General features: G+C 39.2%; 1 protein-coding gene and 1 long non-coding RNA gene across 4 annotated transcripts; one reads left to right on the top strand and one right to left on the bottom strand.

The window, feature by feature from the left end:
• The first annotated feature begins 55 nt into the window (after nt 1-55).
• LOC130551324 (GTPase IMAP family member 8) lies at nt 56-9,407 on the top strand. Its single transcript, XM_057328899.1, has 2 exons — nt 56-77; nt 8,105-9,407. The coding sequence occupies exon 2, from the start codon at nt 8,150-8,152 to the stop codon at nt 9,404-9,406; it is 1,257 nt and encodes a 418-aa protein (XP_057184882.1). The 5' UTR covers nt 56-77; nt 8,105-8,149; the 3' UTR covers nt 9,407.
• A 4,745-nt stretch (nt 9,408-14,152) lies between these two features.
• LOC130551326 (uncharacterized) lies at nt 14,153-19,002 on the bottom strand. 3 transcript variants are annotated; one of them, XR_008962575.1, is made up of 5 exons: nt 18,803-19,002; nt 14,794-15,397; nt 14,659-14,718; nt 14,371-14,421; nt 14,153-14,239 (listed from the first exon to the last, which is right to left on the bottom strand). It is a non-coding gene; the product is annotated as an uncharacterized LOC130551326 (long non-coding RNA). The 3 variants fall into 3 exon arrangements; XR_008962576.1 differs by having other exon boundaries at nt 14,371-14,418; nt 18,803-19,001; XR_008962577.1 differs by lacking the exon at nt 18,803-19,002 and adding an exon at nt 15,565-16,118.
• Nucleotides 19,003-24,567: the final 5,565 nt, after the last annotated feature.

Here is a 24,567-nt window from a genome sequence, read left to right on the forward strand (position 1 = left end):
TAAAGATTCGTTTTATGTTGACTATTTAGGAAGAGAAATGAAAGGAAGAGATTCAAACGAAGACCTGCTTTCTGAAGGTAAGTGTCCATGATTTACCATAATTTAACTTATACTGTAGAACTAAAAACTGTCACATAGATCTGAGTAAAACAGGTTAATACCAAGAGGATTTATGAAAAGAAATCACAAATTCTTCCCAAATATGTATTTTGATAATTATCTGAATGTATATGTATTTTGCTGAATTTACAATTTGACTACAAATAAAAGCTTTACTTGGTATAAATAATGTCACTCCATTTTTTTGTTAATTTAGGTATATTTGTATTTTTTTACTTTTTAGAAACTGCTTTGATACTATTTTTGGAAATAAGCAAGTGTTAAATGGCACGAAGGGAAAAAACTAAGAACTCACAGCAGATAATTATGAAGGTACTTGTTAAGTAGTTAGGCATATTTTCAAATATGTGACCCTGGACAACAAAACCAGTCTTATGGGTCAATTTTTCGAAATTGAGGTTTTTACATAATCTGAAAGCTGAATAAATAAACTTTCTATAGATATATGAGTTGTTAGAATAGGACAATATCTGGCTGAGATACAACCGTTTAAAACTCAGGAATCCGAGAGCGCAAAAAAATCAAAATATTGAGAAAATCGCCTTTGAAGTTGTTAATCAGGGGCACTGTGGCAGACCATCCACTCACAAAAATAAAGTTTTTATTTATTTAAGGTAGGAAATTTACAAAATATCTTCATGGAACATGATCTTTACTTAATATCCTAATGATTTTTGGCATAAAAGAAAAATCGATAATTTTGACCCACACAATGTATTTTTGTCTTTTACTAAAAATGTTCCCGTGCTACTTAAGACTGGTTTTGTGATCCAGGGTCACATATGTTAATGCAGCACACAAAATATTACTTTAGTACAATGCATTTTAATTTTTTTATTTACTGCCTTTCATGACTTCCTTTTAATAATTAAATGATGACTTGTATCTTTCCATTCAACTTAATAATTTTTTCTGTTAAGATTTCTGTAGATATAGATTCTATTTAGATGGAACTGATGACTAAGAGAAACACAGATCGTGGGTAACTTTTGTATAAAATGTCAACATTTACATACGCCATAGCGTGAACAGAGGTGTTGCAGACTAAAGAATATTGCTTAGGCTTAAGCAAAAATAAATACAAGTTCAAACCAGCAAACTGTGAGTTTATGGAAACATATTGGTTGCTATTTTAAATTTTAAATGCAATACGCAAAATGGCAATGCAGTATGTAAAATGACAATCCAATTGTGTATTTAAATATACATTTTAAATAACATATGTGCAACATTAAGTGCAAAATAAAAATTCAATTATATCAATTACATTTGTTAGTTCCTACACTAGTTTTAATATGTTATTTTAATGGATATTTTTAACGCTCTTTAAGTTGAAAAATTAAAATGTATTCCCGGATCGATTATACTGTATATGTTTAAGATAGTCAAGCAAAACTGTAGCTAAATGAAAATTGAAATGTTATTTTCCCTGAAACATTAACAGGTTGAACATTTAGGATTGCATTTTCGTTTACACACAGCGCGTTGGTTGTTGCAAAATTCAATGTGGACTTGAAAATGCATCTCAGCATCGCTCGTTACGCGTGTTATTTTGAGGTGTTGAAAACACGTACAACTGCAGAGATGATAAAAACGTTAAATCGCTTGCCCACACACGTTTTCATCATAAACACATTCAGTATTTGTTGTCTTAGTCAATATCTTAACAGAATCATTCAGAAACTGTTTTTGTGGTGCAACGTTTCCGTAACTTCAGGAATCGAGTTACAGTGGGTCTGTCACAGCCCAAACTGCAGCATCCGGATGAATTAGAAATCAAGGTTCATTTTCGTAAGGGCAGATCTCCACTTTGGCAATGTTTGTGTATAATTGTGCATAATCTCTCCCCTTAAACTGCCTCCAGCACGAAAGTAGCACAGCACAGACAGGTGTTTTAGTAGCACAGTACAGACAGGTGTTTTTTCACGTGGATGGATCGCGTTTGTGATTGTAGTTGCTGAAGAGTGGTCTCACAAAACGACCATTTCTGAACGATTGTGTGAAGAATATTGTGACAAAAAAGACAATAATCAAAATACTGAATGTGTTCATGAAGAAAACGCGTATGTGAAAGTCAACTTATAGTGATTATGAGACATTCAACAGGCGAGCTCACCGCTTGATAAGGCAGAGAATTCTCTACGAGATGTTCCAGCAATGTAGCTACTAGTTCTATCGTCTACAGACACGTAATAATCTTAAAACAGGTAGTAATTTTTGTCTTTGTGCTCCAATTCGTGTGCATGCGATTTAATATTTTTATCAGCTCTGCAGCCGCACATCCATGCACGTAACGAGCGATGCTGGCTCCGCCTTCACACCATGACGCTGTATCGGGGAGGGGGCGTGGCCAGCTCGAAATACATTTTCAAGTCCACATTGAATTTTGCGACACCCAACGCGCTGTGTGCAGTGGCGGAGCCAGACAATTTTCATAGGGGTGGCCAGACTGAGACCATAGCTCACACAGGTGTAGCACAGAAACTGATATCATCTTTTTTTCCCCCTATGTGGCAAGTCACTGTGGATCTAGTAGTGTTTCTTAGTCACTCACTCATTTACTTAAACAGGCAGTGATTGCCATGTAGAATTACATCATGAAGATCCACATAAGCTTTTTAATGTATTACTAAACTGATTTTAAAAAAAGATCTGAAACAGTGTGGCATTGCAGAAGGTGGTGTGTCACGGTACCACCGTCTTGTTTATGAAAGTCTGTTGTTAACCCCTTCACTGCCGCTGCCTGCATCTGGGTTCTTCTTTCACTGTGATTCCTGACAGTGGTGTCTTTTTAATTGAAAAGCTCACACCATAATGACAATTTACACAACAAGAATATACCAGAATGCACTTTTATCAAACAAACAATATCACAGAACACACTCAAACTTACATAAGTCATATTCTTCGGTTGCTGTGATTTAAAGCAAACCGATTCACAAATTCATCCATGTCAATGGCAGTTGCTCGCTTAGACTCCACACTCAAAACACCCAGGTTACTCAATCTTTCATCATCCATAGTTGATCTTAGGTAACTTTTAATCAGCTTCAGCACTGAAAAGCTCCTTTCACAGGCAGCTGTACTCACAGGTATGGTGACTGCTATTTTACACAACTTAAAGACCTCATGAAACACCTCATGGTGGGGCTCAATGAATTTGGTTAGTTCAACAATGCTAGATGGTTTTTTTAGGCCTGCTTGGCTTTTCCTCTCTAGGATTCTTTTTAGCTGATGTAACTCATGTCTTCAGTGTTGCTTCCATAAATAGATGCAAAGGGTAACAGAGCTGCATATGGTCAAGGACTGTGTAAAATAACCCTGTGCGAAAATTGTCCTTCTTTTGCTCAGAACGCCCACCAAGCTGGCTCATGACAGTATGCCCATCAAGCCTTTTGCTGAGTATTTTCTTTCTTTTGGGTGCAGGATCAGTCTCAATATTGCACTGTTCAGCTGTATGGATAACTTCTTTCCACAGCTCTTCAAAGTGTGTTTAAGCCCTGCAGTCCGTAAGAGTTTGTACAAGAGCCTCAACCAAATCAACAGCTAAACTTAAATCCAGATCAGGAGACTGCAGGGCATCGGAGAGGCATCTTGCCTCACCAAAGAGCTTAGTCATTGTTACTAGAAGCCCTACAAACTGGAGGTCCATTTGGGCAAGCAGGCCTCTTGCATCAACTGACCTGTCACCGTTCCTTTCTTCCACTATTTCTTCTAGGACACTGATAATTGCAGGCAGTCTATCGAGAATGGTTTTACAAGCCTTATATTGACAGGCCCACCGAGTGTCACTTAACCTTTGCAGCTCCCTTGGTGCCCCGTCATACATTTCTTTCTGCTTTTTGAGCCATAAACAATAAACAGCATCCTTGCACTGAGAATATTCGATCCATGTATGATGGGAATACCACGAGGCCTGGAAGTTTCTTTGTCTGTCCCCCATGGCAGTCCTTGGAAACACGGCAAGCTGTGGCTGGACTGGACCTTCAGCTCGAGACCTGGAGATGTTTGAATTTTCAATTATGCTATACAATACATCTATTTGTAATTTGTGAGTGTCTGAATGTAAATCATATACCTGGTGGTCCACTCTGGTCTGGGCATTTCACTGAAAGCCCAACTGCACTGCTGTGCCCTTGATCCGTATGAAATCTTTTATCTGTCAATTGAGATAAACAAGTTAAAATGATGACACTAATATTTCTTGATATCACATCAAAACCAGATTTTTTAAATAAGATTCTTGAAATGTTATCATTTAATGCAAACAGATACAAACAGTAATACTGCAGTAACTTCTGGATTGTGGTTGGCATCATGTAACCTACCTTGACATCCACTTTGCAGAGCACACTCTGGGGGATCTACTCCACTATCACTGTCACTATCTGAATTGGCAGGTTGATCATCTGTTGGTAAAGACAGAAAAGTTAAAATTGTCAGCATGCCAGATTTTAAGCTAATTAACTCCCCCCTGATATGGCTTTGAAAAGTAAACTGCACATCGGCTGTTGAAGGCAGAATCCTGTAAGTACTTCAGCTAATAAGGCAGATGGTGTACTGTACCTGTATGTTCACTTCCATGAAGAGCAACAGATGAGCGCTCTCCTTCAATGTCTAATTCTGTCTCATCACTGTCATCTGCATCTCCCTCTCCACACCACTTTCCCTCCTCTCATTACTCGGCTTACTACACTGACTGATGAAGTAGGAAGTAATTTTCCTCTTCATTTTGCCTGAGAGCAAAATGAAGGTACATTTGCAAAACCAAAATATAGTAACCTTAACATTATGGGCAAGCATTTCAAAAATATTCCTTTGCAATACTTTGCATATTATCATTTGGCTGCCAACTGCCAACAAAACATTTTAATTCCCTTTCAAGAATATGACACAGACAGACCACCACGCACCACCATTAAGATAAATCAGCACTGAAAGTTGACTTTACTTTTAATGGCCTTCTACAACACTCTTTTAAATGACACTGACACAGTGAAACTGTTTATAGCTTGCGACTTTCATACTGCTAAGTTAACAGCCTAAATTAACTTAGCAAACTTTACCATGTCTGTTTCAACTTCAGCACTCCAGCCATAATATACATACATTAAGACAAGAAACATTTCAAACATAGTGAATAAACATAATTCTTCTTGTTAACTTACCTGTGACCTCTTCTCTCGCGGTGGGAAACAGACCGTTCTCCTACTGCACGCGCAAAGTCCGTTAGAGCACACGCAAACAACAACAACACTACTTCTTCTGTAATTGTGTTGGTGGTTGAAATTCAAGTTGAGTGTACTACCGCCACCTTCAGTTTGAGTGGAGAAGTACTTGTTTGAGGTGCGCTGTTGAAATGCGTCCATATGGGAACAACTGTGTACAGAAATGGTTCCGCAAAAAAGTTGCCGGCAAAGCGGTGGTGGGGGGTCCGGGGGGTGGCCAAAGATTAATTTATGGTGGCCTTGGCCACCATTGGCCACCCCCTGGCATGTGTGTAAACGAAAATGCAATCCCAAATGTTCAACCTGTTAATGTTGTAACCTGTAACCTGTGCATTTAGGGATTATAACATTAGAATTTTCATTTTGCTACAGTTTTGCTTGACTATCTTAAACATATACACTCAATCCGGCGAAAGCATTTTCATTTTAATTTTGCAACTTAAAGAGCATTAAAAATATCCATTTAAATAACATATTAAAACTAGTGTAGGAACTAACAAATGTAATTGACATAATTGAATTTGTATTTTCATTTTGCACATAATGTTGCACATATGTTATTTAAAATGTATATTTAAATACACAATTGCATTGTCATTTTACATACTGCATTGCCATTTTGCGTATTGCATTTCAAATTGAATATAGCAACCAATATGCTTCCATAGTGAGTTAGACACATCACTGATTTCTCTTCAGTTTTGTTTATTATTATAATTAAGTTAATAAATTCTAATAATAATAATAATAATTATAGTTAATAATAAATTATAATTAAATCATAAAAATGTATTCTTGTGTGTCAGAGTGTGTAAGTGTCAGAACTGAAAACGCCCTTGTTACTGAGATTACATCTGTTATTGACACCAGGCCCAGCAAACGCCAGGTTCTGGAATGCACCTACCTATGAACGACATTGATAGGTTGAACACCGCCTCCACAGAAAAATATCAACGACTACTTCTCTAGCCCCACCCACTGGTTCACGCATGACAGAACTAGTGGCGTGGAACCAGATAGAGCGAGCAAGCAATAAACAAACATGCCTTTAAAGATAGCGAAATATTGTGCCATCCCTGGCTGTGGAAGAACACAGTCGCTGCATAACAACTTCAGATTCCGGTATTAGGAATGCAGGGTTAAAGTTTATTTTTAAAGACGTTCCAGCTCATGTGGGAAAAACATGGAGCGTTTGTTCATTTCATTTCTCCGAGGATTGCTTTGTGAACAAGGCACAGGTCGACACTGAATTTGTGGAGTTTAAAATTAAAAAGCAGTGCCTTCAATATTGGATCCGATAGGAATCCAATTACTCACAAGCTTATGTGAGTAAAACATTTTTGTACTATGCGTCACTTGTCAGAGATCGCTTGATGTGCCCTGAGTTCTAGTCATTTGTATTAATGGCAGAGGTTGTCTGTGATCTTAAGCCCGTGTGAATCGCCATCTCTGTGATTTGGTGGGCTCATATATCATTTTTCAAGGTTTTATACACCGTTTGCGAATAATGGAGGCAGCTTTGAAGTGTTTTGGTATTATTTCGGGTGCTGGGTGATATCCATAAGTTACCGGGAGTCTCCCGTTTGTTTATTTATCATGGAAACTCTCGTAACATTTGCGATCGCGGTGATCTTTTGTCCGGTTCGCGATCATGGGTCTCAAATGCTGACAGGTACGGTCATATATCATTAAACGCAATACAACTATAGGCTATATAAACTATACGCAAAGCCTTGCCATCACATCCGCGAATGCGTCACATGAAATACTGAGGTGGGGAGCTCAAAAAAAAAAAAATTTATAAATCACAGGAGGTCTCCAGATAATACTAATGCCGTGCGAAAACTGTGAATGGTTCTAATGTTTAACCTAACATTAAGACTCCAACCAAATTCACAGAAGGCTCCAACTACGCAAACTGCTATCCAATCAAAGTGGTGGGCGTTTACTTCCAAGTGTCTTCAATGCGGCACGCCCATTAAAACCCAGCGTTTGCAGAGCTGGCCTCAAAACCTGGGTAGAAAATAGCCTATTACTTATTGATTTTGATGATTGTGAATGTAAAAACCACGCGAACGTCATAAGTAGACCTCGTACAACAATATAAAACAATAAACAACACCACTTCATCCCATCTTTAAAGGCAATTTCAATTGAGAGAGCATAAAGAGAGAGCCCAAAGAGAGAGCCCACAGAGCACAAAAAGAAATGGTTTAGAATGCTTCTGTGCAAACTTTTATATGTTTGCTCCTCCCCTGTAAACCACAAAAAATATGTTTTTGACTCCTCCACGGCACAGGAAATATAAAAGTTCTCACAAGAAATGTGTTTTTCCCTCACCCATGCAAGGGAAATTAGTATTCCCCCTACCCCCATGTCATGTGAACTATCAATGGTTCTCGCAATACTACAGGTATGGTTATGTAAAATTTTTGAATATTATACAGAAAATTTGAAATTATAGGGAATATTATAAAATTATAGCATGTTATAGTGATCTCAATAATACCCAAAACAAATGTGTGTGAAATTGTGAAATTTCTTGTGGTTTATACAGCTGAAAGAGCTGACCCCAAGGAACACTGATGCTACAAAGTGTGTAGAAGACAATGAAAAAATCACATCATGTTAGTTTTGTGTTTACTGAGTTCTCCTCATTGAATAAGGAAAAGTCATTAAATCTGAAGGAAAAAAAACTGATGTCAATCATGTATTTACAGACGTTAATCATATGATGACTCTTTTTGTCCCAACAGGATTTTGTTTTTCCTTTCTGAATAGTGTGACTGGATACCTTGATTATGGCAGCCTGTGATAAATTGCAGGTTATTCTGCTTGGTACTACTGGATCTGGTAAAAGTGCTTCAGGAAATACCATACTTGGTAAAAAAGCTTTTAAATCTTTTGCGTCCACCCAGTCTGTCACTGTATCATGCCAGACTGCAACATCAAAAATCTATGGAACAGAAGTTACTCTTGTGGACACTCCTGGCTGGGACTGCACACGAATGTCTGAGGATGAGGTTGTAGAAGAAACGCAAAGAGCTATCTCAAATCTTCATGGGCCTTACTCTTTTCTCATGGTCATTCCCATTGGTTCTTACACACCTAAAGAGATGACGATGCTCTCAAAATTATGCAAATGTTTGGGGAATGGATTTTTTGATTACACTTCAATTCTGTTCTCCAAGAACGATGACCTTGAATCAAAATCCTTTAAACAGTTTCTAGAGGAAGAAGGTGGAATATTGAAGAGCACCATAGAGAAATGTGGAAATCGAGTGCACACTTGGAACAACAAAGATAGTTTAGTTGACAAGAAGCTGATCCAGAAGTTATTGCAGGATCTGACAGCAACACAGACAATGAATGCACAACCCAAGGATAAAAAAAACCCCAAACAAGGTCTACTTAATTTAAATGATATGATAGGAAGCTCAGATACACATGTGGGCATATGCAAGAACGAAGATCCACTGAATCAGCCAATGGAACCAATCAGAGTCCTTGTCCTGGGAATAGCTGGAGTGGGAAAGACCACATCCATCAAAACACTTACAGGAAATAACAATCAAACTGACAGCCGCAACGCACCAGTTTACAAGATCAATGAATCTAGGACAAATATAAAGTTCATTGATTCAATTGGCTTCAAAGACGTAGAGGAAGTGACAAAGATTATATCTAATGTTTGGTCAGACGCCACTCCAGGGCCACATGTCATCATGATTGTAATTAAAGTGGGACGTGTGACTGAAGCAACTTTCCAAGTAACAGATCGCATACATGCATGTCTTGAGAATTCCGTGGCACATACAATGATTCTTTTTACTGGTAAGGATGATCTAGAGGATAGAGATATTAAAGAATTCATTGAGGAGAGTCCACAGCTCAAAAACCTTGTAGAAATGCATGGGAACAAATTTCATGCACTGAACAACAAGGATATCACTGATCAGGTTCAAGTGCGTTGTCTGCAGGAGAAGATATCTCACATATACCATCAAAATAATGGTGATTATATCAAGGAGCAGAGGATACATCCATATCAAAAGTAAATACATATACTTGATAATATAAACTAAGAAAATTATTCTGTCATGTCTATTCTTGGTCTTGTAGCAGAGTCATGACAAAGCCTTAGGTTTTATGTGGAGAGAGAGATTGTTGACCTTTCGGCCTTCCATACTCTCTCTCTCCGGTCGGCATCTCTGTTCCGCCATCTCGTTTCCTGTTAACTTTCCCTGAGTGTTGTATTACCCACACCTGCCCCTTGCTAATTATCCTTTGTCTGTCTCCCTATATAATACCCTCATATTTCATTGTCCTGTGTTCGGTCATTGTGTGTATGCCTTGTGCTGTCCAGTTCCTGGTCAATGCTCGTGTTCCTGTTCCTGTATGTGATCTTTCAGTAAGTCTAGTTAGTGTTAGTTTATTGTATATGGTCCAGTGTTGTACTTAGTCGTTGTTAGTTTAGTTTAGTCAGTTTATGTTCCTGTTTACCTGTTATATAATTTCCCCTGTTATCGTGTCTTGTTTTCCCCACCGTGGGTTTTTGTTTTACGTTTTTGTGAATAAAAAGTCATTTGTTAACCCCTTCACTCCCGCCTGCCTGCAATTGGGTTCTTCTCCACGCAATTCGTGACTAATTCAGTATATTATATATACATTAAAGTTATATTGTAATGCAGAATAATATATAAATAACTGTGGTTAAAATTGTATTGTGTTTTTTTAGGTAATCTAGAAATCCAGAGAGACCAAGAATCTTCTAGAGACATGAGGATTGAATGCACGTATTATATATTTACAAACAAAAAAACACAATTGTTGGTTGATTGTTCATTGGATTTCTGCTTGATTCTGCTAATTTGTGCTCTCTTTGCTTAAGCCTTAATAACAGTGCAACATTTTGAGAAACAAATTTGTTTTGCTTCAATTCTTTTTGATCTATAGATGTTAGATCAAAGCGCAATGCGCCGCATTTGTATAAAGCTGTCTTTTGTATGGGATGAATTTAATATCAGAATGATTAACAAATGCATGCACAGTCATCCGTAAACGCCGTACAAATCGCCTCATGTTTATTACAATCTAAATTTCACAAATTCAAATCATACGGCATTTGTTTGTGAATACTAAAATACAAGTGTAACTTGTATCACGTTCACGGATGACTGTGCATGCATTCGTTAATCATTCTGATATTAAATTCATCCCTTACTTTTGTATGAAAAATCTCAATTTGTAGTTGGAAATGTCTAAAGCCCTTTTAGAAGGGCATAAGGATTATATGGGGACCTTGCGTGATTTAGAAATGACCTCCCAACATCTGTATTTAATGTGGCGCATTCGCACGGGATAAGTGAAGCCTGTGATTTTACTCAAATTTACGGACTTATTTCTCGGATATGATGGCAAGGGCGATTCGCACGTGATTATGATCACAGACAACCTCTGCAATTATTACAAATGACTAGAGGTCCCCAGGTAATGCTAATCCCGTGTGAATAGGGTTTAAGTTTAAGCAGCTGTGTCAGATTTTTGCTGTTCTATATATTACACAAGTGTTTTCTTAACTTTCATTAGGAAGTCATTAACACACTTTATTTAATGCTTAGCTGATCATTAATAACTACATATTTACATAGCTAGAACTATCTGATAATGTGCTTGTTAATGTTTACTGATGGTTTAATACCGAACATTCATACATGAGTAGCATATCGTATTAGTTAATGTATATAAAAATGCTTACAAATGTTATTACATTTCCAATTCACATGGTAACGGATTAACAGTTTATTTGTTGTTGTACATTTGAATGTTTACAAATGTCAATAAACTTCGATTCATATACTATCTCATGCATTTTTTACATTCGCAAATATGGTAAAATATTGTTGGTGATGTTGACAAATTATTAATTAACTCATAACCAAGGTTTGTATAGGTTACACATTTCCTCTTTGTTTATTGTGGTGTGTGCGCATACTTCTACTATGCATGCAACTCTACAAATCATGTATTCATTATTTGTTAATGCTTTTGCAGTACCTAGTTCTAAAGTAGAAACTAGTTATCATTTGTAAATGTTTATAAACGCTTACTATTGAACTATAAAACTTAGTTATATGCTTTCTACAGACATTAACAAACAACCATATTAATTTTGGAGCAAAAAACAGTTTATTGCTTCAACATACAGTATATTGTGTACTATGTAAGGGATAATCTACAGGCAGCCGGTTGTTATTGCAGAAATAAGCCCAGCAGATCAGGACCCGACGCGAATCGGAGGGTGTTGTATCACACTGAAGGGGCTTATTTCGCGATATGCCGGCTGCTTGTACATTATCCCGCTTATTACACCGCTACTTGCCACATGAGAAAAAAACTGGACATACAATGTGAATTTGAAATATTTTATTAGCTCATTTTTACCGAATGCAGACCTTCCGTGAGGAAAAGCCGTTTAGTTTTGGTTTTAAAGGAAGAAACGAAGTTCAAACATCACGAACAGGCAAATTGGTTTAATCATTTGTAAATATAATGTCATATATGTTATTAAAATACATATTTATATTTAATTTTGTGTAATATTAAACTACCCCTCTAAAAATTATTTGCAGCATCCGGGATACAGGGTGTTATTAGTTTTGAGCGGAATGTCTCGACTGGCCAATCAGAATCAAGCATTCAAATGAGCCTTCAAATGAATTTATATAACATTCATCACCCAAATGCAGTAAACAAACAAACACCTGAACTTTGCGAACGTATGCTCTCTCTCTCTCCTGCCCACAAGTGACTTGATGTCTGCGCATGCTCCTTCTCCTGCCGCGTGGGCATAACACATGCTTTTCCTGGAGAGTTGTCCAATAAGGGACTAGGAAAAGTTGTTAAGAAACAGTTTTATATGTTCGAAAAAAACGTTCCAAAACCTGTACGATCGCTGGGGGGGTGTATCGAGCACAGATATACTACGTAATGCGCCCAACTCGCTTTTTTTACAAGTTGACAATGTTAAGCATGAGAAGACAGCATGTTTAACATCGTGAAGAAGTCAGAATGCATGACACATCGTTGCAGCACCCCTTTAATGAAATAATACTGGTTATAATTACAATATGAAATAAGTTAAATAAGAAGTACATGTGAGTGATCAAAAGAGCAAAATGCTAGCAGACTGACAGAGCATTATAATTCACCTGCAAATAATATAATATCTTTTTGGATAATAACCCGAGGCATCGTTGTCACATACAACGACTACATGATCTTCAGTTATATTTATATTAATTTGTGGAAAAACAGTGTTAAAACATAGTGTCGAAAACAGCTGCGGTCTCAAGAGACTGAAATACCACATATCACCAAGAAAAGTTTTTGCAAAATGCTAGCAGAATGCCAGAGCGTAGATCAGCCTTTTATGTCACAATTTATAACACAATTCTATTTTGATCATTTTTTGGATTCAGTTATTTCACACTGTTTGTGTTAAATGGCCAGTCACTGATTTTTGAGAAGACAAAACTAAAGCTGGAGTTGTTTTAAAGGGAACTTTAGAGTACGTGCTACATCACTATTTATAACATTCTTTACTGACCTAACATATCTTATTGCAAGTAAAATATGACTGATACACCTGCCTATTATTCATTAAAAAAAAAATGCATGTGGGCCCAAGCATGTTTGTGTTTTTTGTTGTTGTTGTTAAGAATAATAAAGAAATGGTATTCCAAAACGTATATCTTATGAAGGTCAGTGAAGTGGTTTATGTGTTGTGGCTAGAGATCTTCATCAGGCTGCACCTCCAGCACAGGGATCTTCTCTTTTCTGATGATGTGTGTTGTGTAGCACATTGTTACCTTTTTGTTAATCCTCCCCTCCGATCGCGGATAACGTTAGCTGTAACAGTTTGCTCTGGTCCATTTCTCACAATGATGAGCCGACAAAGTTATTACGAAGCACGTTGTTTAATCTCGTTAGCGAAAGCTCCATCCATCACTATACCATTTGACAATCACTTGAACTCTAAAAAAAAAAACGACTCCTTTTTCTCTGCTGTGTCCCTGTCAAAGGCATATTTGTATTTGAAATACATAAATGAAATTACAATGAGGAGGCATGTTGCATTCACCTCACAAAAAAATTAATTACCTCTTTGTTTATAAATTAGTTTCAATTTCATTTTTTGCGAGGTGACTGCAACATGCCTCCGGGTCTAAGCTATTTGGAGAGAAATAAGAATAAAAGCATGTCTTACTTTTGGGAGTTTCAATCATTGTGGAGTCCATAGACTGTGAAGTGTCTTTAAAAACATGGAATGTACCATGTATCAAAATGTAAATTAAAACAGAAATTTACAACAACGATAAATAAAATAACATAATGAACCTTAGAGTTAATCTAAACATGTCAAGCGCCTAACTATTTACAGCTATTTGTAATGATTAAAGTGTCAGTATAAAATTGGAATAGTTTTTTACTTTGTTCAAGGATTGGTGACAAGACGTATGCCGTTTGTGGACAACCTGCAAAAGAAAAAGTTGTTCAAATACACATTTATGGCCTTGTAGCATTGCTGTCTTCCAAAGATAGCACACTTGACTTCATATGCAGGGCTCTGTTGCCTTCCATTTCATCATAACTCACTGGTAAGTGTTTATTGCTGTTTTTTAAATATATTTTTTACTTGATATTTGATTAAATTATAAACGAATGGAAGGCAGCTAAATGAAGCAAACAAAGTCTCCTGAGTCCTATTTATAGTGAGAAACAATATTTTCACAATGAAATTACAGTTAGTAAACATTCAAAGTCAACATTCTACGTCATACTTGCTGGTACAGACACTTCAGGGTCCTCCCATTGACTCATCCGAGTACCTAATGAAATATTTCAATAAATTGCCATGTATACAATGTTACACCTTCACTAATATGCATGTTTAATTTAATTTACTAGTCATGAAAATGTAAAACCATTATGTACTTATATTTGCAACAAGTATACTTACAAGATTTAGTGGTGGGTGGTGTCGAAAAAAGGTCCTCCGAAAACTTTTCTGCTGACACCGTCACAAACAAATTCATAAATAAATTACTAGTTAATCCAGCAAAGTGATTGACCAATAATTCCTGTCATTTACCCACTCACACACAAGCAATGCAAGGAGACTATAATCAGACCAGTTAAGCTTTAACTGTGTCTTGCTCATGGACAGACCCTTTTTGTCTTTAAAAAGACAAGTGGTTGAACCAGCAATGGTCCTCCAGGTTTTATTACAAAGAACAAAGAAACTCACCCATTTCTAAATGTACTGTCTTCATCTGCTTATTTTTGCTTATTTTATGCGTGTTTGTTTCTACAAAGAATATTATTGTCATTAGAAATATTTATTTGTAAAGAAAGCATATATTCACTATACTATTGTATTTACCTGAGGCTGTTTTTGATGTGGAGGCCACGCCATATTTATTGGGTGGTGCGGGGAAAGTGCAAATTATAACATAAAAGGAATATATGAAAAGCTCAAAATCACTTAAATGTAATGTAAACACTGAGAGTTTTATCCAAAATGTAATATTTCTTAAAGCAATCCTTTCCTATCCTATGCAATGAAAGAGCCACAGCAGTCTCATTGAAAAAATGCACAGAAACTGGACTATTACTGGTCTGTGAAATAGCCTATGTTAAATATAACAAAATAGTTTATTTACATAGATTAATTAGAAAAGCAATTAAATTGCCACATTTTCAATCTTTTTTTAAATGGTTTAACAAATAATAAACAGCATAAATACCCTTGCTCTTCTTTTGTGGTGTTGGAGAAGATAGTAAGGACTCTGATGAGCTCATGTCTAAAATAAATTGCCACAAGACCAAGGTATTATAAAAAATACAATAAATATTATAAAAAAGTTTTCTTCGAGCATCAACCAAGTTCTAGTGGCAACTACGTAAAATAGTACTTACATTGGACAAAGTCTTCATAGCGTTTTTTGGGGGGGGGGGGCACGCCTCAGTCCTTGAGACATAATGGCCTGTGGATGGGACAAATAAAAGATTTGTAAAAAGGATTTTCATTATTTCTGAAACAAAAACATATGCCAGTCATATACATTTTAAGAATGATAAACAATGGTGTTTTTTTTCTCGATTCATCGTGCATTCATGTTAGTATATTAATTGACGGTGGCAATATTCTCACTCAGAAAGGTAAACTGACAAGACAGGACCAAGCTTCAGTTAAACCTTACAGGAATGGAGTAGGGGGAATATGGCAAATCCCTGTGCATGTGGTAAACAGACAGCCTTCTTATGCATATTCTTTGACTCCATAAGCCTCCTCTTCGCTCTGATAAGATCACGGTCCTCCACATATACAATGTTAATTAGCTTGGACTCGCAAGGCAGATCAAAAAGCTGCCTCGTGACGTGTGTGTCGATAACATCAACAACCAACAATCCATCTTGCCGTTTTTCCCTCACAAACACAACCTGCTCAGTCTCCAACATGAAGCAGTGATTCGGTGCCTTGGCCGATATGAAGTATGGTTTGCCCCTCCATTGCTTCATGTGTTTATGTGAGTTAGCCTTTTCTGCCAATCTTTTAGTTACCTGAGCAACTGGATTTTTGCCATTTCTGACCAGTTTTTTTATGGACTGCAGGTGGTTCTCAAATGGAAATGCGGACAACTCGTTTAAGGAGCACTTGAAATTGAAAACATCATCTGCAATGTGTTTGATGGAGTGGATGTTGTATGTTGGAAAAGTTTCCCCATAGAGTTCAGAATGTGTCCATCGCCAGTCACGTAAGTTTTGAAATGATCTTTGAAATGAGGCTTTTTTTGTGACGTACGGAATTCTTTTTCTCTTTTCCAGGCCAAGTTCACGCATGCTCCTGAGAACTGCCTGAAGCTTTGCAAATTTATGTGCCACGATGTCCGCATGGCGGACAAATTTTACGTCACCAACCTCACTGCCAAGTAGGCAGTTGAACACAGAAGGCTGTTTGAGGCAGCACTGGAGGATCAGGAGAGGTAGCCAGCATCAAAAGTATTGTGCATAATTCTGATCATTTTGTGCATATATTGTACTTTTGGGCTCTGTTGTACACCCCACTTATAAGAAGCATTCATAGGAATGATATTACCATAGATGTGTTAATAATCAGACCAATGATTGAGTGTTACAACTGAATATATGAAGATGATTTGATGATTTAATGATATAATCAGCATACTTAAGTAATGATTGAGTGTTGTTTGAACTATAAGTATATTTTTAATCATTTTAACCAAGTATAGAAAAGATTTCAGCAATATAAAATTCAGTGATGTCTTTGAGATCTGTTTAAGGCCTGACCTAGATAAAGTTCAGAAGGTTGAACATGTTGTTCACTTTGTGGCCTGAAAACTGGTACCAACAGGAAAACTTATTTTTAAAAACCAAGTAAAGGTCGACATTCCACCATTAGATACAAACCTTGTTGCCTAGAAAATAATAGTGGCAGACAAGAATGATTGGATAATAAAAAATAAAAGATAAAGGGAATTTACCTGATTGGTTTAGGAAAGCACCTCCTTTCCTAAGTTTCACTATAACTGCAGGCTGGAAAACACTTGGTTTTCAGATGACTTGGGACATCTCACTTTGTTTGGCCCGATCAAATAAAGTTAACTCCTTGACACCTGAACCTTCTTTGTCTGAGAGATTTTTTGGACTTCAAGATCGACTTTTACCACATCATATTTTGGCGCCCGAACAGGGACTGGAAAGAGGCTGAAGACATCTGACTACACCTGAGGGCACGCCACCCGGCTGACTACACAGATCAAGCGCGCATTCTAGGTGAGCATACTTTTGCTTATAGTTTAAATTTAACATCTGTGTGGTCTGCTGGAGGTGAGTTCTGGGTGTGGTTGATGTCTATAAAAAGCTTCTCCAGTCAAAAAGGGAAATTGCAGGATGGTATCAGGTTTCAACAAAATAGGTATGTATGGGATAGATGATTGGATATGCAGTAAAGATACTGCCTGTAGTTTTAGTTTATCCCAAGAGGGGACTGAGAGACCGCCTGCATGTGTGCGGTGAAACTGCCTGCATGTGTGCAGTAAGATATTTATTCCGCCTGCATGTGTGCGGAGACCGCCTGCATGTGTGCGGTGAAACTGCCTGCATGTGTGCAGTAAGATATTTATTCCGCCTGCATGTGTGCGGAGACCGCCTGTATGTGTGCGGTGAAACTGCCTGCATGTGTGCAGTAAAATATTTATTCCGCCTGCATGTGTGCGGAGACCGCCTGCATGTGTGCGGTGAAACTGCCTGCATGTGTGCAGTAAAATATTTATTCCGCCTGCAAGTGTGCGGAGAGACTGCCTGCAGTGTGCAGTGAGTTATTTATTCCATAAGATGTGAGGCCTATAGATGCGCATAAGTCGTCAAATATGTGTCTTGTCTGTCTAAATTGTCTGTGAAGTGTCTGTGTATCAAAAAAGCTGAGAAGGAACCGAGAGAGGAGAAGGTGGGGGTTTATTGGCCATACGCCCAGAAAAAAGTAGCAATTGTGTGTCTGTGAGAAATCATGCATGAAAAACTGAAGATCTAGGGAGACAGTAGGAAACTATAATGAATAATATACAAATATCTATTACTTATTCTCTGGAGTAACATTTTAGTTTAAAAAATAAGTTTAAATACTGTTATAAGAATTTTTGAGAANTATAACATGGTGCATTGTAACAACAAAACAACTGAGAAAGCTGTTTTAAAGTGATTATTTCCAAAAAATGAAATTCTGTCATCATTAAATGAGAAAGAAAGATATTAGAAAGAATGTTAGCAATTTTCCCTTCTGGTACATCACTTCTGGTTTCTTTTCCTAAGTTCTTAAAAATATCTAATTTTGTGTTTAACAGAACAAACAAAATAAAAACAATTACCATAATAATGCAAATCCAATGGATAACATCACTACAATTCTGAAGTCTTTACACTGGTTTCGTGTTATTCAAATTTAGATTTAATTTGATCAAGAACTAAATGGTGTAAGCCCAAAGTACATTTATAATCTTCTGCAACGTTAGCATCTAAACCTTGTCATGTATTGTGTACTTTGTGTATTTCCAGAGCACTGTGTATTTCATAATTTAACTTGTAAAATGTTCCGCATGCTGTGCCGTTCTGAAATAGTGGGATTATAACACCTATAGTCCTATTAAGCGAATCCGAATGTTTACATTGTTGAATTCAGAAAAATGTACAAAGGGCACCGTTTAAGGGCACAAAGAAACAGGCGTGTTACAGTACACGAGCACATAAGTTAAGTTAGCATTTAAAGCTAACGTGGCATATACTGATATCCGCTTACATGTTACGGTTCACATAATAACAAATAATGTAGATAAATAATGAACACATGTGAAATAGAAAAGAAAGATACATACTAGATCAAATCAAAATGTTCTTCGTTTTTGTAGACTGTTGGTATCTTTAAAGTTTGCAGTGAATTCACCGTGCTGTGCTTCGCTCTCCCTCTCTCTAGTGCAGTGCAAAAACATGGCGGAAACGTTATCGCGAGATCTGGCAGCGGTGTCGCGTTACCCGAAGATCGACCATGTCTCAGCCATCTAGCGGTGGAGATTGTAATCACATTTTTTTAAATAAACATAAAAAGAATGTATATAGTAAATGTTGTGAATGACATCAAAAATGATCTGCGTGGGCGACATACATGTGAACACATTGGTACACAAGTACTAGTCTAAATAAATCAAGGCTATAGCCAAGACGTTACAATTAGACCACACATCGCCGGGTGAACTAAAAGCAGACTACACATAGCCCATCCGATTTAGGGCTAAATCGTGACTACAGATCGACCATGTAATGAAATGACACTACATCTTGCTGATATTTTTAAAACATAGAACATGATAAGATACATCAACAATCTCTGCGCTAACTGGCCAAAGAACGAAAATGAACCAGTCTTGACTTTTCGTGGGCCACAAATAGCCGGTCTAAATTGGAGCTAAATCGTGGCTACGCACAAAACATGTCAAATAAATTAAACCAAACGCCTTACACACTGTTGGTTGTGTTTACATGATGGAATATCATACTGTACATCATACACGTTTTTTTTAGGCGAAAATGACATGTAACCGAATTCATGGTTATTTGGTCTAGAAGTGGGTTACTCATAGCCGGACTATATATGGTCTATACTTAACCGAGACGTTGAAATGACGGCTATTGCTTGCTGGGATACCATGGTCCTTAAACCAGGTACTGGTAACTTTGGCACTGTGTGCAGGTGCCAAGTCCTGTTGGAAAATGAAATCTGCATCTCCATAAAGTTGGTCAGCACCTGTATATCATCAGTGTTGGGTAAGTTACTCTGAAAAAGTAATTAATTACTAGTTACTAATTACATATTCAATAGTGTAATTAGATTACTGTACAAATCTCCAAAAAGTATTTAGTTACTTATTACTTTCTATATCCTATATCAACCTTGAATAGTTAAGTGATTCAAGGATAGGCATGAAAGGGCTCTTTTAATTCATTAAAATAAATAATATTAAAGTACTCTTATTAACTGACCAAAGTATTACAAATTTGAGAATTATACATTAAAGCACAGATTTTAAAGTTAGACTTTGAATTTTGATGTCAATTCCACTATTGCACACACATATATTACACAAAGTATTTAGTTTAATTACATCAAAAGTAACTGTAATTAAATTACAGAAAAAATAAGAGTAATCCCTTATTTTACTTTTTCAAGGGAAAAGTAATTAAATTACAGTAACTAATTACTTAGTAATTAGTTACACCCAACACTGTATATCATATACATGAGTAACAAATATAGAAGTCCACTTTGCTCTGCCTCCGTCTTGTTCACTCGGATGTACGTCATAGTTTACGCTACATGAGTGCCGAGATTGTGAAAGTGTAGCTTAAAACAGCCAGTCCTCAAAAAGGCTTGGTGTAGGCTAACTACCTGCTGCCTATGGCATCTTGTTGTAGGCCTACTAGTGCTGTAGTACTCGAGTCCGGTCTCGGATTCGAGTCCGGACTCGAGACGTTTTTTTATGGTCTCGGACTTGGTCATTGGTCTCGCAAATGTTCTAGTCGGTCTCGTCCGAGTCCAGCGATATATGTTTTATTTTCTCCTTCAAAACAAAACATTGATAGAGCAATATTCTTGTGATCCGAAAACTAATGATCCGAAAACTGTTGCCGACTCTCGACTCTAGAACGAGAGCTGCGCGTGCTCATAAGTTCTCTTTTCACACAGCAGTTCAGTTCAGTGTGTGCTGTTGTTGTAATTAAATAACTCCGGTATATTGGTTCAAGTCCGCGGGACTGTCATGCACGCCAGAAAGTGAATAACTGAATTAATTTGTGGATAATATTAAGTGTTTACGGGAGACGCTAAACGGGAACGATTCAGCTGAACTGGTTCGACCGGTTCACTAAAAAGAAAGAACCGGTTCGAATGAATGATTCGTCCGCGGCGCGAACCAGCATCAATCATTCATCAGGCACGATGTCAGCGAGCAGCGGCATAATACAGATTGGTTTTACAAACCATAATAAATGTATCGACAGTGCGCTTAAAAGGAAACTTTTTGCAACAAAACTTTCCCCGAAACATGTGGGACAACATCCAATTTCGTAAGACACCTGCAAAGGCATCACAAAGAGAGGTAAGTTAATGCCATGTTTCAGAGTTAGCATTGCATTTGAGTATTTTAGAAAGTTTGGAAAGTAGGGCTTAAAGATAAGATTGATCGTATTTTTATTGTCATTGTGATGAACATGTTATTTAAGGATGGGCACCGACGTGCTTATAAACAAGCCGTGGAGCCTCTGCTCTTTCTAGCGGCTCCTCTATCGAACACGCACGTGCACGGGCAGACGCGCGCACGCACACACACGCACGCACAAAAGTGTTCATTGCTGCACAACCTTGCTGTTAGGAGGGCTGATAAAAAAGTTCCTTAAAAAGTAATAAACAGTTACACTTCGGCTTTGTGACTTTAGTGCTATACCTATATAGTAAAAATAAAATGACCTTATTTTATATGCTTTTCGATCATTACAAACAATAATGAAAATGATTATCTTAGAATAGAAGATATGCTGTCTCTTGCATCACATAAATTATCAACAGTTAAGTATGTGGTCTTGTAGTCATGATTTTTTTCTGTCTCTGTCTTGACTGTCTCAATTGGACTCGGTCTTGACGTGGACTCGAACCGGACTTGGACTTGACTTGGACTCGAACCTCTTTGGACTCAGACTTGACTCGGTCTCGACTAGTCCTGGTCTTGGACTTGTCTTGGACTCGACAATGGTGGACTTGACTACAGCCCTAAGGCCTACCCTACTTTTTGGAAGTCTGTGGTTCATTGCTACTGTTAACCTTTTAAATGAAAAATGACTGAAGAGGCCGATAATTTGGATAACTCTCCTTGGACAGTCGTGTAAGTCATTTTTATCATTTGTTTTTAACCATCTATATCTTTCCCAACACTGCATCATAGATTGAGCTTAATCTTAAATTAAGCAATTAAAGAAATTAAATTGAATAATTATAGAAAAAACTAAATTTAAGAACAAATGCCATTTAAACTAAAAGTGAAACTGACGAACTCTCTTTTTAAAAGGAAGTTCTGAAAATGAAAGTAAAAATACGCCTATATGACTTTAAAAAAATCAATATTATGTATTTAAAAAGGATATTTCTTTTGAAGTGATCCTCAACCCCAAGAAGTCAAAATTGCAGTCTGAAGTATTCCCACCAGCTGGAACAAGTGTCTTTGGTGAGTGGATACTAGTCGACCACCCTAGTACATTTTAATAGAAAGTGAGATGATATGATAGCTGACATGTTACGATAATGGTAATAAATTTAAAATGTCATATTGTGGAGTGCAATAAACGAGGAGACAAAAACAAAGATGTGTCGGGTCCGCTTACTCTCCACTTTAATATAACTCTCACACCGAACAGAGAGTCAAGTAAACCCCAGCACACACATCACAAACCGGAACAACACAACACAACTAACTCCTCCCTCCCTTAAAGGTACAGTACCTTGGTGAATGTCTCCTCTCGTATTACTTGTGGTTCGCCACACAGGCCCCCCCAGAATTCACCCCTAAAAACAGGCCAGACCGAACATGTACCCCAAATAAAACATAGGTCTCTATTCATACTTGCAAAACAGAACAGCGTTTACAGTTTATATAAAAGTCAACGGAGAGGGGGGCGGATCAGGTGGCCATAACGGCTGCGCTTAACAGGAGAGGGGCGAAGGGCCAGGGGCAGGGCAGGGGCCGAGGCTGCCGCAGGGGGGCGCCCTCGCCGAAGAGGCTGGGCCAGCTGAAATGGCTTACCAATATCCACATGAGCAGGCTTGAGACGGTCTATCGCCACCCGCTCAGGCCTGCCCCCCATATCCACAACAAAGTTCTTAGACCCTCCCACCAAGACGCGGAAGGGTCCATCGTAGGGGGGCCGCAGCGGGGTACAATGGCCATCGTGGCAGATGAAAACATACTTGGCCGACGGTAAATCCTTGGGCATGTAGGATTGGGTGAGGCCATGGTGAGTCGTGGGAATAGGAACAAAAGCATCGGCAATGTCCCGGGACACAGCCCGATGAGAGGCCACAGACCACTGGGCCGTTGCATCCGGAAGAAACTCCCCCGGAACGCGCAGAGGCTGGCCGTACACCAACTCGGCCGATGAGGCTTGCAGATCTTCTTTGGGGGCGGAGCGAAGGCCAAGCATGACCCATGGGAGGCGGTCAGCCCAGTCGCAGTTCGTAAGGCTGGCCCGTAGCGCGGCCTTCATGTCACAATGAAACCGCTCGCAAAGTCCATTGCTCTGTGGGTTATAGGCTGTGGTACGGTGGACCTTCACCCCCAAGACCTCGGCGACCGCAGGCCAAATCTCGGATGTGAACTGCGGACCTCGGTCCGAGGAGAGGTCGGACGGTGTGCTGAAACGGGCCACCCAAGCCATAATGAACGCCCGGGCCACTTCAGCTGATGTAATGGAGGAGAGGGGAACCACTTCTGGCCACCTGGTGGTCCTGTCCACCATGGTGAGGAGGTAGGTGTAACCACGGGAGGGGGGTAAGGGGCCCACCAGGTCCACATTCACATGATCAAAACGTCTCTCTGGCACTTTGAAGGGTGCCAAGGGGGCTTTGGTATGACGAGTCACCTTTGCGCGCTGGCATGCCACACAGGCAGCAGCCCAGGCCCTGACGTCCCTCCGCAGGCCTGGCCAGACAAACTTGGCCCCCACCAGCTTGGTAGAGGCCTTCACCCCCGGGTGGGAAAGGCCGTGGATGGTGCTCCATGGTAGCGAACTCCTCCCTGGCGATCACGAGCTTGGCAGAGTCGAGGCGCAGGGCTCGTGCATAGACCGTGGGGCCAACCGTGGTGATGTAGTGCTCCACGCCATGCTGAGCCACTGCCGATGAAAACGTGGGCGTGGTTATGTCAGGGAACTCAGCCAGCAGGCGTTGATACAGGTCCCCGGTGGCAAGCGTATTCGACAGACAAAGCGCCCCCACCCCTCCAAGCGAAACCGGGGAAGGAAGTAGTAGGGCCACCGCCGTCATGCAGGCAACATCGGGCACGCCGTTTGCGGACATCATCGCATCTCTCGCGGTCCTCCACCGCGAACAACACCAGGCACTGCTGGACCTTCGGAGTGACCACGACCTCCGCTTCCAGACTATCCTCCTGGCCCAGCGAGAGGACCGCGAGAGCTTCCGGAGCTGGGTGGACCAGGGGGTTCAGGCAGAGGCGTCCGCTCCCGCGACGACCGCCGCGTTCTTACCGCTGTCAAAGATGGGGTCAGAGGATGACCCAGAGGCGTTCCTCGACCTCTTCGAGAAGACGGCGGAGACTAGCGGCTGGCCCCCGGAGGATTGGGCGAGGCGACTTCTGTCGTTGCTGTCGGGGGAAGCACAACTGGCGGCTCGGCCACTGCCCGTCCAGAACCTCCTGGTCTTCACCGACCTGAAGAGGGCCATCCTGCAGAGGGTCGGCCGTAGCCCGGAGGAGCATCATCAGCGATTCCGGTGTCTGGGTCTGGGCGAAAACGGCCGGCCCTTCGTGATGGCCCACCAGCTCCGGGACTCCTGCCGCAAATGGCTGCTGGCTGGGAAAGG

The sequence above is a fragment of the Triplophysa rosa genome, unplaced genomic scaffold, assembly GCF_024868665.1.
Source record: "Triplophysa rosa unplaced genomic scaffold, Trosa_1v2 scaffold90_ERROPOS274359, whole genome shotgun sequence".
Taxonomy (NCBI): Eukaryota; Metazoa; Chordata; class Actinopteri; order Cypriniformes; family Nemacheilidae; genus Triplophysa; species Triplophysa rosa.

Coding starts and splice junctions, on each gene's coding strand:
- LOC130551324 (XM_057328899.1), top strand. CDS start 8,150: ATGGCAGCCTGTGATAAATTGCAGGTTATTCTGCTTGGTACTACTGGA.